Source organism: Meles meles, chromosome 10 (genome assembly GCF_922984935.1).
Source record: "Meles meles chromosome 10, mMelMel3.1 paternal haplotype, whole genome shotgun sequence".
In the NCBI taxonomy this organism is placed as follows: Eukaryota; Metazoa; Chordata; class Mammalia; order Carnivora; family Mustelidae; genus Meles; species Meles meles.
The window spans coordinates 44617018-44631495 of record NC_060075.1 but is presented as its reverse complement, the minus strand read 5'-3'; the positions used below and the strand labels follow the sequence as shown (position 1 = coordinate 44631495).

The 14478-nt window shown below is 34.1% G+C and overlaps 1 protein-coding gene across 4 annotated transcripts in view; it reads left to right on the top strand.

Annotated features, from left to right (window-relative positions):
- The window catches only part of BBS9 (Bardet-Biedl syndrome 9), a 466978-nt gene that overhangs the window by 206969 nt on the left and 245531 nt on the right, over positions 1–14478 (top strand). For all 4 annotated transcript variants that reach the window (XM_046020573.1, XM_046020572.1, XM_046020574.1 and 1 more), the window contains one exon: positions 5398–5538. In XM_046020573.1, coding sequence (XP_045876529.1) covers positions 5398–5538 — 141 coding nt within the window. The remainder of the gene's footprint in view (positions 1–5397; positions 5539–14478) is intronic.

Sequence of the window (14478 nt, the reverse complement as noted above, 5' to 3'; positions counted from 1 at the left end):
TAATGTAATTATTATAATATATTGAAGACAGAAATAGAATCTATGGGTACAGTGATAAAATAAAGGCATGTATAGAGGGAAAACTCTACAAAAGGAAGTCAGCTAATAAAGGTAGAATGGGTGCTAGAATTAGAGAATCATTATTTTGCAAAACCTGTGTAATAATTAGTTCAGTCAAGATTCATCAATGGACACTAAACTCATTGGAGTAATAAAATATTCAGTCTCAAAACATTACCTAATAGATTACTTTTTAATTACAAGGAGAAAACGTATCTCTACAAGAGTGATTTGGGGGGCACCTGGGTGGCTCAGTGGGTTAAAGCCTCTGCCTTCAGCTTGGGTCATGATCCCAGGGTCATGGGATCGAGTCCCACATCAGGCCCTTTGCTTGGTGGGGAACCTGCTCCCCACCTGCCTCTCTGCCTACTTGTGATCTCTGTCTGTCAAATAACTAAATAAAATCTTTTAAAAAAGAAAAGAGTGATTTGGTAGCACTACCATAACCAAGTGATCAATGTTAGTGTCATTAATGTCAGCATAAACAGACATTATATACAAAAGAAGTGATGCACACTTCTTTTGAGATATACAAATTGTCTGTTTTCTCTATATCTGTTGTCTGTTTTCTGTATGTCCAAATAGATCCACTGTTCTCTCTGATCAGAGTACCATGAGCACTTATTCTGTGTGCCTATTTCTTATCTTGTTTAGAATTTGTGGGACAATGTCATCAAGGTTCTGACCCCTTGAAATTACCTGGGCCAATGTTGATTATTACCGGTTTATCTTTAATATCTTTAAATAAATCTTTATTTATGACTCTACTACAATACCTATCATAATATGAATTTCATTACATTTGTTCCTTAGGTTTCCCTAGTAGATTTTGGGCTGTTCGGGAGCAGGGTTCAAGTACTCATCTTTGAATTGTGTGATGTCAGGGTAAATGACAGGCACTGAGTTATCCTGCTTTGATTATTTTTCTTTCTAGGCACAGACTTAATGTGGTGGTTTCAATTTATTATATTTTAAGATAAATATTAGATAATAATGTTAATAATAAATAAATACTTAAAAAATGATGGCAGTAATATACTCATACAGTTTTGGTAATGCCTACAACCTGAGTTGCATTGTGTCTGGGAGGTGAAAAATATGAGAAACATTTTATAGGAGTAAGTGTTTAGCTTAATAACATGAAGTATACTTGTCAAATTAGGATTTGGGTTATTAAAAATAATGAATATTTACATTTTACTTCGCAAGATTGAATTTAGCTGGGAAGATTTTATACTAATTTTTGTAAAATACCACATTATTTAAATGATTTATCTTTAAAAAATTAGTAAAGGTTATTATTGGAAGGAATTTATCCTCTCTTACTGTAAATTCAGCCCAAACCATGAGTAAAATACCCCAATACATGGAAATTTTAGTATTTCAATACAAAGTTAATAATCTCTTATGATATATTTTAAAATTATAATTAAGCTTTAGGGAGTAGCATTGCAATATTCAGCTTCACTTACTTGGCAAGATTAAATAATATGTTGCTACTTAGATCTTAACTTAGACACAAGGCTTCAAATTTCAAAGACTGGTCCATTTTATTGGCCTGATCTGTTCAGGCTCTTTGCAGATAAGCAGTCCTGCTTTTACATGTGGAAAAAGAGAAGCAAAGGAGGTTTTATGTTGTCCCATAAGAGTTAGTCTCCATTATGTCTGCATTAAAGTTACATGACATGGGCAGTGTAAAACATGACTGCAGATGGGGCACAGTATGTAGCCAGACATAACAGGAAGGGATCAAGGAAGTTCTGGCTCCCAGACATTGCTACTGCTTTGGGGTTCCTTGTTCTCAAAATGAAATGACTCTAACAGGCCCCTGGAAAGAGTTCTGAAGGCATTATATAGATGTGTAATATATATAGTTATTCTACTCTGATATATATGCTCTTTTTTCCTTCTCCCCACCCCCCAAAGCACATTTTGGCTTCTCTCTTGACAGTGATACTGGGCTCTTGGGCGTGCCAGGTATAATTAGAATTCTTTTCCTGAAGAAATTGTTCTGTCAAGAGTGGTTGTGATGTGAATTTTCTCTCTAAGTGTTAAATAATTTTGTGATTAATTGCACCAGAGTAGTTGCGACCATCCATTTCCTCTGTTAGGCTAGAAAGGGAAGTGTCTGAAGGAAAGGTGATTATATTTGGTAAAAAACTGCAGAACAAAGTCAGTCTGATGAACAAGTAGGCCAATATTTGAGTATTATAAATGACCATTTTTTTTTTCTTAGCATAACACTCAGAGAGTTATTTGAATAAGCCAGATACAGGGACAGTTTTGCCAACTACATAGAGAAAATATCACTGATGGTAGGCAAAGTTAGGACCAATTAGACTTTCAGCTAAGTTGAAAGCTATTCTAGTAGCAAATTTGTAAAGTCTTTAAATACATGTAATTCTTTCCTTATTATAGGTACATACATGCATGCATTCAAACATATCTCTATACGCCTGGCTTCAGGTTCTTAGATGCAGTCACAGCCTGAAGAGTAAGTTGGTAGCCAAATTTACATTTCAGGGTTTTTTTTTTTTTTTTAAAGTAAAGCTCAATAGAAATATGCCTCTGATAAAAACCCCATGTCTAAATACTGGAGATTATATTTTAAAAGACTGGGGTTTAAATTTAAGGGGAAGTGGTGTTAAATACTGGCATTACAATTTTTCTTTTTAAAGATGATTTCCTTAAACTGGTTTCTAAAAGATTTCATAACCACCCCCCTGCAAGGTAAAACTTTTCAAGCTGCTAGCATTTAAAGAATAGCCATAATCATTTTATTAAGTAGGAGTATCATCATTTTTCAAAATAATGTTTTCCAAATGTCCTATGAATCAGGTTTACAATTCTTGGGGAGAAAAGAAATTCTGGAGAGTTACTACAAATCTTAGCAACTGTAGACCATTGCCCTAGTGTGTGATATTGTCATTACCTGACCTGAGTTGTGAATTGAGTTATAATATATTTCCCTTCTTGGGTTCATTAGTGCTTGCAAGCCATTTGTTTCAATTTCTGAAAACATATATATATACAACCAGTTTCTTTAGCTCTAGGTTCTTGGAGATTTAGGGTAATAATCTTCAAATATATAGAATCAGTAATGTAAGGCCAGTGTTATTCATTGTGATTGATTTTTTTTTTTTTTTTACCACCAACTCAAGTACTACCTATCTGATCCAAGTGAAGTAGAGCCACAATTTTAGCAGTATAGTTTTAGAAGAAGAACATTTATAGTCGAATTTTGTTTGAAGACTTAACTCAGCTTTTGGGTGAGATATATAGAAAAGTAGCTTCTCTTCATACATATACAGAATTCTCAAAATATGAAGGATTTTTTTCCATTACTACATTCATTAAAAATGAAGGAAATGGAAATAGGTTTTAGTGTCCTTGTTCTTTCTAGGTGGCATCTATTAATCAAGGCTGTAATTTATATATTATAGAGGAAACATATTAGTAGGTATATTTCCATAATTGGGAGATATATGGAATATATGAAATTGGAAAAAATAATGTTTTGTAATATTTTTTATGGTTATACTGATAGTTGTGGTTTGAGCAGTAGCTTAGATCATGTTACCATAATATTTTGAGTCAAAACATTTCATCATTATAAAGTACAAATACACATGCCTCTAAAACCTCACAGAATGTCAGGAAATAATGCCTTGGGAGCTTTTCTGAAGAGACATCAGTTATAATTTGCATCTAGGATTCCAGGAGAAGTGAATTTAACATCTGTTGGTTATGAGCAAAAAAATGAGCTATGTAAAATTTAATGGATAATAGATTATGTTGAAGAGAATCACAAATATGCTCCACATGCTCTGAAAAAGTATTTAATTGACTTCATATATCAGTATGCTTGCCATTGTTGATGATCTCTCACTATCCTCATGAATAAGTAGTGCTGGAAAGTATACTCCCAGCTTGGATGTCAAGCAAGCTCACAACTCCAATTGGCATTAACAGAATATGTCGTTAATTCTGGGGATCCTGCTTTGGGATCATGTCCCCAAGCTTTAACTGCTTCTGCTTTTGCTATTTTAAGCCGCTCGCTGACTCCATTTTAAAGAGATAAAGGTATTAATGTGTGGATACATCAAGTAGAGTAGGACATTTTAAGTTTTTCATTTCTCTACAGCAATATACTAAGATAGAGGTTTCAGTATATTACCTTTTATCTTATCCAATCAAAGGTGGAATCCTAGAATACAAGGAGAGAATACTGAAGTTGTAGAATTGCTTTGCTAGATTTTAAGTAGAGAACCTAATTTGCTTTGGTTTCAACTTCATTCTCTGTAAAAATATTGAAAGGAACAATCTTAAAAACTTTAAATTTTGACATAAAACTCTTTGTTGTTATTTATTTAATTATGTATTTCAATATGCCTATAAAGGTTTTCATTCAACTGAAAAACTCAGTTGAATGACCATGTAATACTCTCGAAATGTCACTTAACAGTGATATGTAAAGTTAAATGGATTGAGAAAAATTTAATTCATATGAAAGTAATATTCTTAATATTACTGTGTAAAATAACATGAACTTCAATGGAACTACAGTAGAGCAAGTTCTTCCTTCACGCTTATAATTTATTGTGGATTTTTAATTGTAATTTAAATCTTTAATACTTAAAAATAGCTAAAGATTTAAATTTTTGGTGGTAGAAAAATATTAGATAAAGTCATATAGTATCTTCCTGATACAGATTTCATATATATATATATATATTTGCTCATTTTAGATGATAGCCTTGGATTAGGGCTACAGCTTTGAAGGTCTTAGTTTAAAGAAGGTTCAGTAATTGAATATAAAATTAAATATACTTTTTTTTACATTCTTTACAATTTTTAAATTTGAATTCAATTAATTAACATATAATGTATTATTAGTTTCAGAGGTAGAGTTCAGTGATTCATCAGTCTTATGTAGGACCCACTGCTCATTATATCATGACCCCATCCCTAGCCCCCTTCCCTCCAGCAACCCTCAGTCTGTTTCCTATGAGTCTCTTACCATTTTTCTCCCTGTCTGAGTAAATACACTGTTTTGTATAATGTTCAACTGTGATGATTTTTAAAGTATGCTATTAAAGGCAAACCTGATGCCTACACTCTTTTTTAGGATTTTATTTTTGTCTTGAGATTTTTTGACAATAATATAAAAATATGTATTATGATAATACTTTATAGATTTTTCAGTTATGCTAAATGAAATGGAGCAAAATTTTAAAATAAGATATGTTGTTACTCAAACTATTAATATAATTCAAATTTTTTGGGTCAAATTTTCTGTCAGGTCTATGACTCTACATTTCTCTCTTTTTATTTCAGGCATTCCTCGGGTTATCCAATGTAAATTTAGACTTCCCCTGAAATTAATCTGTCTACCAGGTCAGCCTTCAAAAACTGCAAGCCACAAACTAACTATTGATACCAACAAATCTCCAGTTAGTCTTCTCAGTCTCTTTCCAGGTAGGACTTTTGAAGTAACATGCCTGTAACATCAGAAATGTTAAGAATTCAGAAAGGAATCCTTCATCAGCAGGTAATGAAAGGGTAATTATCAGATAATTGTTAAGTCAGAATATAGAAATGCCTCAAAGATTTTTCTCTCTTGTTTGCATGTTCAAAGGCAAATAGCTTATATCAACAAGATAATAAGGTATACCTTTTAAGTTTGATTAAAATTATTATAATCATTATTTTGCTTCAGAACTCAGAAGTGAAAACATCAAATGTTATTTTTTAGACTGTAGAATTTTTTGGCTTGGAATGTAGATATTTGTTTTTCATCTTTATGGTAAGTTTTTGGCTATGTACCTTTTTAAAGTATATTCTGTGCCCCTAAAAAGTAATCTCATAAGTAGATGCTCTTTGTGGTTTTGCTTTCTCCAGCAGCTGGATGGGGTGATTGTTCAATTCTCTGGCTCTGATCCTTTGAAAGGGGCTTCATATATAAAGCTTGAATATCACAGTGAATTTGGGGTAATTTGTGAAGGTGTGACTTTCTCCAGGTGTCAGTTTTTTCTTTCTGAGTAGCTTAGAAAAGAGAGAGGTGTTGATTGGATAAAACATCTTTAGTAACCAGGTTTTCTAACGTGTAGCATCTATTAAGTTTCCTGGTGATGGGGTGGAATTAAAAAAAGATCTGGGAATTAAATTAACCTTTTCAAATCCCTTATTAAAAATTGGCACTGTTGACTATAATATGCATCCTCACCCTGGCATTAGTGGGTAGGATTTAGAATACAAAGAATGTTTTCTACAAGGTTTAGAAATTTATGGTAAGTCAACTTTTGTGTTACTAATTACTTAAAGTACTTACAACTTATTTTTCATTGATTTGAAGTATTTCAAAAGTTTTATTTATGTCTAACTCAATGAAAAATCTCCAAAATTAAATACTCTTTATTACAATTAATCTATTCTTGAGTTGTAATTGAATTTGCATATACACACAGATACACACTGACAGACACCCACACACTTTGTTAGCAAATAGTTTTATACTGTTTGGTTTCTTTCTCCTTTTCCCTTCCCTTCTCTTTCTTCTCAGTTTTCTTATAAAAAAGGTGGAAAGAGTCATTATCCTTACATCTTATACAAATGTATTAGTTCCTTGGGTCTTCTCTACTGTCCTGGGAATAGAGTTGGAAGTTGCATGCTGCACACTGAATTTATTGGTGCCTTTGAAAAATGTCTAAGACTATGGCTTCTGAGTGGATGATCACTATAGGTGGATAAAAACCAACAGAAATTAAATAGATGCTTTTGGCCTGAGAGGTAATCTTTGTAAGCTATGGATTAGACAAGAAGATCTAAGGAAAGCTCAGATAACTTATCCATTTGCCTCCTGATTCTGGGCTCAATTGTTTTTATGTCACAGGTTATCTTAAGCTTATTGGTATATACTTGCTTCTTAATCACTCTAGAAATGGGACTCAATGACAAATTAAAAAAATTTTCCCCCAGATCCTGTGTATATGATTCAGTATGTTTTCTTTTGGAGTTTTTGGATGTACATTCATATTGGACATGATGAAATCCTGTAATTATTTAAAATAAGTACTCTTGTTACTTTTTCACTTTTTCCTTTTAGAGAGTGCTTTTCACTCTTGGTGTGTATAAAACTTTCTTTGTTGATGTCAGATAAAGTTGCTCTTGTGAATGTGTTTTTTAGCTGAAGTAAACAAATTAATAAGCCTCATAGAGAAGGAAAAAAACTAGCTTTATTCTGCATCTTTCCCTATTTTTTTAAAATTTTGGTTCTTTGAACAAATATAGGTATATTAAAATAACTTCAATTTTTCTTATTACAAAAGAAATGTGAAATTTAGAAATGGACAGCCAAAGGAGGAAAACAAAAATTACTGGTAATTCCACCATCCAGCAATATCTACTCATGTTTCATGATGCTTGCCTAATCTTTACAAAACTATTTTTCATAACCCCTGAAAGATTTTACTTTGCATAATGCTGTGAAGTATTTTTCTATATAATTAGATATTTTTATTACATAATTTTAAGGATTGCATAATATTCTATCATAAATCCATGCTATAAAATCATTGGGCCAGAATTATGTTTCTGACATATGTGTTGTTTTCAGTTTATTAATATTGTAAATATATTGTAGCAATACTCTTCCAAATTTATTATTAATTCTTTGATGAATATCTAAAAGTGGAATTATAGGGGCACCTGGGTGGGTCAGTTATTAAGTGTCTGCCTTCAGCTCAGGTCATTATCCCAGGGTCCTGGGATCTGGCCCTGCATTGGGCTCCCTGTTCTGTGAGGAGTTTGCTTCTCCCTCTCCCACTCCCCCTGCTTGTGTTCTCTATCTCACTGTGTCTCTCTCTGTCAAATAAATATGTCAAAACTTAAAAAAAATTAAAGTGAAATTAAAGAGACAAAGGCTAAGAATAGCCCTATCAGGTAACCCTAACAACAATATTTGAATGGAGGTATCTAGGACTCCAAATTCTTGCCTTTAGAGAATATTATAATTATAAAAAGCTTTAATATGCTTAATGGCTTTATATTTACTTATGTATGTAATAAATGACCATCTGAAGTACTTTTGCTGAATGTTATTTAAGCACTAAGTAACATTTATACTGTATATATTTACTACATATATATAGTATGTGTATGTGTGTGTATACGTGTGTGTGTGTGTGTGTGTGTGTGTGTGTGTGTGTGTGTGTGTGTATAAAGTATTATTCAGCCTCCCCCAAAAGTGAGGTCCGGAAGTGGGCAGTGGAAGCTGATATAGTGGTTTATGAATGTTACCAAGACCCAGCTTTTAACTTTCTTTACACTGTACCTTCTCTAGTGTGTTGGTTGGCACTGCTTCAAATTCAGTCATCATACCTGACTGCAAGGCAAGAGGTATAACAATGACTATAATTTTTATCAGAAAGGCATGTTTCTATAATATTCCTTAAAAAAATTTTTTTTATAAACATATAATGTATTATTAGCCCCAGGGGTACATGTCTGTGAATAGCTAGGTTTACACACTTCACTTACTCACCATATCACATACCCTCCCCAATGTCAATAACCCCACCACCCTCTCCCTACCCCCCCTCCACCCTCCACCCTCAGTTTGTTTTGTGACATTAAGAGTCTCTAATGGTTTGTCTTCCTCCCAATCCCATCTTGTTTCATTTATTCTTTTCCTACCCCCCAAACCCCCTATGTTGCATCTCCACTTCCTCATATCAGGGAGATCATATGATAGTTGTCTTTCTCTGATTGACTTATTTCGCTAAGCATAATACCCTCTAGTTCCATCCATGTCATCACAAATGGAAAAATTTCATTTCTTTTGATGGCGGCATAGTATTCCATTATGTATGTGTGTGTGTATATATATATATATATATACCATATCTTCCTTATCCATTCATCTGTTGATGGACATCTAGGTTCTTTCCATAGTTTGGCTATTGTGGACATTGCTGCTATAAACATTCGGGTGCACGTGCCCCTTCGGATCATTACATTTGTATCTTTAGGGTAAATACCCAATAGTGCAATTGCTGGGTTGTAAGGTTGCTCTATTTTCAACTTTTTGAGGAACCTCCATGCTGTTTTCCAGAGTGGTTGCACCAGCTTGCATTCCCACCAACAGTGGAGGAGGGTTCCCCTTTCTCCGCATCCTCACCAGCATCTGTCATTTCCTGACTTGTTAATTTTAGCCATTCCAACTGGTGTGAGGTGGTATCTCATTGTGGTTTTGATTTGTATTTCCCTGATGCCAAGTGATGTGGAGCATGTTTTCATGTGTCTGTTGGCCATCTGGATGTCTTCTTTGCAGAAATGTCTGTTCATGTCCTCTGCCCATTTCTTGATTGGATTATTTGTTCTTTGGGTGTCGAGTTTGCTAATCTCTTTATAGATTTTGGATACTAGCCCTTTATCTGATACGTCATTTGCAAATATCTTCTCCCATTCTGTCAGTTGTCTTTTGGTTTTGTTGACTGTTTCCTTCGCTGTGCAAAAGCTTTTGATATTGATTAAACCAAGTCCTAATAGTTCATTTTTGCCCTTGTTTCCCTTGCCTTTGCCGATGTTCCTACGAAGAAGTTGCTGCGGCTGAGGTCAAAGAGGTTGCTGCCTGTGTTCTCCTCAAGGATTTTGATGAATTCCTTTCTCACATTGTGGTCCTTCATCCATTTTGAGTCTATTTTCGTGTGTGGTGTAAGGAAATGGTCCAATTTCATTTTTCTGCATGTGGCTGTCCAATTTTCCCAGCACCATTTATTGAAGAGGCTGTCTTTTTTCCATTGGACATTCTTTCCTGCTTTGTAGAAGATGAGTTGACCATAGAGTTGAGGGTCTATTTCTGGGCTCTCTATTCTGTTCCACTGATCTATGTGTCTGTTTTTGTGCCAGTACCATGCTGTCTTGATGATGACAGCTTTGTAATAGAGCTTGAAGTCCGGAATTGTGATACCACCAACTTTGGCTTTCTTTTTCAACATTCCTCTAGCTATTCGAGGTCTTTTCTGGTTCCGTATAAATTTTAGGATTATTTGTTCCATTTCTTTGAAAAAATGGATGGTATTTTGATAGGGTTTGCATTAAATGTGTAGATTGCTTTAGGTAGCATAGACATTTTCACAATATTTGTTCTTCCAATCCAGGAGCATGGAACATTTTTCCATTTCTTTGTGTCTTCCTCAATTTCTTTCATGAGTACTTTATAGTTTTCTGAGTATAGATTCTTAGTCTCTTTGGTTAGGTTTGTTCCTAGGTATCTTATGGTTTTGGGTGCAATTGTAAATGGGATTGACTCCTTAATTTCTCTTTCTTCTGTCTTGTTGTTGGTGTAAATAAATGAAACTGATTTCTGTGCCTTGATTTCATATCCTGACACTTTACTGAATTCCTGTACAAGTTCTAGTAGATTTGGAGTGGAGTCTTTTGGGTTTTCCACATATAGCATCATATCATCTGCAAAGACTGATAGTTTGACTGTTTCTATAATATTCTTAGGAAATTTCTACTTAGGTCTCAGTAGCCATAATAGTGTCTGCATAGCTTCCTCTAGCTGTAAAGGAGGCTGAGAAATAATATAGATGGACTAAGGGAAAGGGGGAATAGATGTTAAACTAGCTGACCTTCAGAGTATGCCATGATACCAGTAATTTTACACAAAGTTTTACTTAAATGGAATAACAAATAGCATGCCACTGTAACAGTCTTCTGTGTTACGCAAATATATGGCTATTTTCCTTGTCAATAAATTTATATTTTAATGATTACATAACATCCCCTTGTTTGAAGGTACTGGGTATGTAGTTATTTTTTAATTTTTTATTTGTATTTATTTATTTATTTATTTGGTGCTTCTGTTTATCTTTAGAGAAATTCCTTGAAGATAAATGACTGAGATAAAGAGCATGCACATTTGAAAACGTTATTTAAATGCCCACCTTCCCTCCAGATTAATTGTATCAGGTGATGTGCCCAGCATCGGGCATCATCACAAGGGCAGCCCTTGGATTTTGGAAATTTTTTGACAAAGATGAAAAATGACATCCCTTTTTAAAATTTGCATTTCTAAATTGTTAGCATAGACATTTTGTGATTTTCATTAGCTATTTGTATTATTTTTTAATACATAAGGTTTACATTTTTATGTAGTAAAATTTAATTTTATTAATTGCTTTCTTTCTAGTGACAAATTTCATGTTGTGCTTAGAATGGCCTCTATTAAGATGATAAGATATTTAGTTATGTTTTCTTCTGGTACATTTTAATATATTCTTTAGTTCTCAAACACAGTGCTAGTGTGTATTTTTTGCTTTAAAAAAGATAACTTTATTGGTGGACGCCTAGGTGGCTTGGTCGGTTAAGTGACTGACTCTTGGTTTTGGCTCAGGTCATGATCTCAGAGTTCTGAGATGGAGCCCCGTGTTGGGCTCCATGCTCAATGAGGAGTGAGCTTGAGATTCTTTCCCCTTCCTTTTCCTTCCCCCTCTGCTCCTACCTGCCCCCCACCTACCCCTACCCCAACAGCATGTGCTCCCTCTCTGTCTCTCTCAAATAAATAAATAAAATATTTTTAAAAAATTATTTGAATATAACTTATATACAGATGTTTAAGGTATACAGTTTGATCAGCTTGGATATTTATATATACCTGTGTAACCATCTCCACAAGTAAAATGCTGAAAATATTCACCATCCTAAAAAATTTCCTTGTGCCCCTTTATAACCCATTATACCCCATTCCCAGGCAACCACTGGGTTGATTTTATGTCACTATAGATTAGTTTGCATTTTCTGGAATTTTATAAGATGGAATTATTCAGCATGTACTCTTTTTTGTCTGCTTTCTCAGTCATTTATCAGACTACATGAATTACACATATTTTCTCCAAGTCTGTGGCATATCTTTTCATTTTTGTAGCAATATCTTTGGAAGAGCAGATGTTTTAAATTTTGATAAAGCCCATCAATTTTTTTTCTTTTTTCAAATCATGATTTTAACATTGTATCTAAAAAATCTTTGCCTCAAGTATACAAAGCTTTTATCCTATGTTTTTGTCTAGGAGTTTTCTAAATTTACATTTAGGTCTTTTTTTTTCATATTTTGGTATTTCTTTATGGTGTGAGATATGGATAAAATTCTTATTTTTACATATGAGCATTTAATGTGCAGCACTACTTTTGAAAAAAACTAGCCTTTTATACTGGATCACCTTTGCAACTTTGTTGAAAATCATCTGACTGTGTATCATAGGACTATATAAATCATCTAAAAAACTGTATATATTTCTGTTCTCTTCAGTTTATTCCATTGATCTGTTTGTCTTTGCCCTCCAGTATTGCTATATACCAATAGTATAGTGTCCTAATTATTATAAATATGTATGTCCAGAAGTCAGGGAGTATAATTTCCCCAGCTTCATTCTTCTAGTCTCAGTGTTGTCTTGGATATTCTAGATCCCTTGATTTTTCATATGAATCTTAAAATTAGTTTGTCAATTTAAAATAACGCCTGCTGAGATTTTGATTGGAATTGGGATTGCATTAAGTCTGTTGATCCACTTGGAGAGAAACAACATCTTAACAATATTGAACATGGTACAATTTGCTCTACTTATCCTAATTTGTTAAGATGAAAGTGGAGACCTTCATTTATTTAGGGCTTATTTCATTTTTCTCAGTGAGAGTTTGTAGTTTTCAGTGCACACATCTTACAAATCTTTTGTCAGATTTATACCTAAGTATTTAATATATTTTGATGTTATTGCAAATTATATTGTTCTATTTCAATTTCAAATAGTGCTTTTCTAGTACAGGCAAACCTCATTTTATTGTGCTTTGAATTATTGTGCCTTGGAGATACTGCGTTTTTTACAAATTGAAAGTTTGTGGCAACTCTGGGTCAGGCAAGTCTATTGGTACCATTTTTCCAACAGTATTTGTTCACTTCATGTCTCTGTCACATTTCAGTCATTGAAAATTTTTATTATTGCTATATTTGTTATGATCTATGATCAGTGATCTTTGATGTTACTATTGTAATTGTTTTGGGGTACCATCAACCACCCCTATATAAGGTGGTAAACTTATGTGATAAATATTGTGTGTGTTCTGACTGCTCCACTGGCCATTTCTCTGTCTCTATGTCTCTCCTCATGCCTACCTATTTCACGAGACACAACAGTATTGAAAATAGGCATATTAATAACTCTACAGTAGCCTCTTAGGGTTTAAGTGAAAGAAAGAGTTACATGTCTCTCACTTTAGACTAAAAATTAGAAATGATTAAGCTTAAAGAGAAAGGCAGTCTCCCAAAAGCAGGGATAGGTCAAAAGCTAGGCCTCTTGCAGCAAATAATTACCCAAGTTGCAAATGCAAGGGAACAGGTCTTGAAGGAAATTAAATGTCTACTCAGTAAAAACATGAGTGATAAGAAAGTGAAACAGCTTTATTGATGACACGGAGAAAATTTGAGTGGTCTGGATAGAGGACCAAGCCAGCCACAACATTCCTTAAGCCAAAGCTTACTTTGGGGCCAAGTTCTAACCCTTTTCCATTGTATGAAGGCTGAGAGAGGCAAGGAAGCTGCAGAAGAAAAATTTGGTTTAGCAGTGGTTGGTCCATGATGTTTAAGGAAAGAAGTCATCTCTGCAAAGTGGAAGCAGCAAGAGCTGATGTAGAAGCTGCAGCGAGTTTTCCAGAAGATCTAGCTAAGATAATTAATGAGGGTGACTACAAGAAACAACAGATTTTCCATGTACACGTAACAGCCTTGTTTTGGAAGAAGATGCCATCTAGTACTCTCATAGCTATGGAGGAGAAGTCAATGCCTGGCTTCAAAGCTTCGTAGGACAGGCTGACTCTCGTGTTAGGGGCTAATGCAACTAATGATTAAGTTGAAACCAGTGTTTGCTGACTGTTCCAAAAATCCTAGGACCCTTAAGAATTATGCTAAATCTACTCTGCCTGTGCTCTATGCATTAAACACAAAGCCTGGATTACAGAACATCTATTTACAACATGGCTTAATATTTTAAACCCACTGTTGAGAACTACTTGGCTCAGAAAAAAAAAAAAATTCCTTTCAAAGTATTATTACTTATTGGCAGTGCACCTGGTCACCCAAGAGCTCTGATGGAGATAGACAATGAGATTAATGTTGTTTTTGTCTGTGCTAACACAGTGTCCATTCTGCAGCCATCGATCAAGGAGTCATTTCAAATTTCAAGTCTTATTATTAAAAAAATCCATTTCTTAAGGCTGTAGCTGCTATAGAGAGTGATTTCTCTGATGGATCTGGGAAAAGTAAATTGAAAACCTTCTGGAAAGAATTCACTATTTCAGAACCATTGTGATTCATGGAAAGGGTCAAGATGCCAAGATGAGCACCAGTTTGGAAGAAGTTGA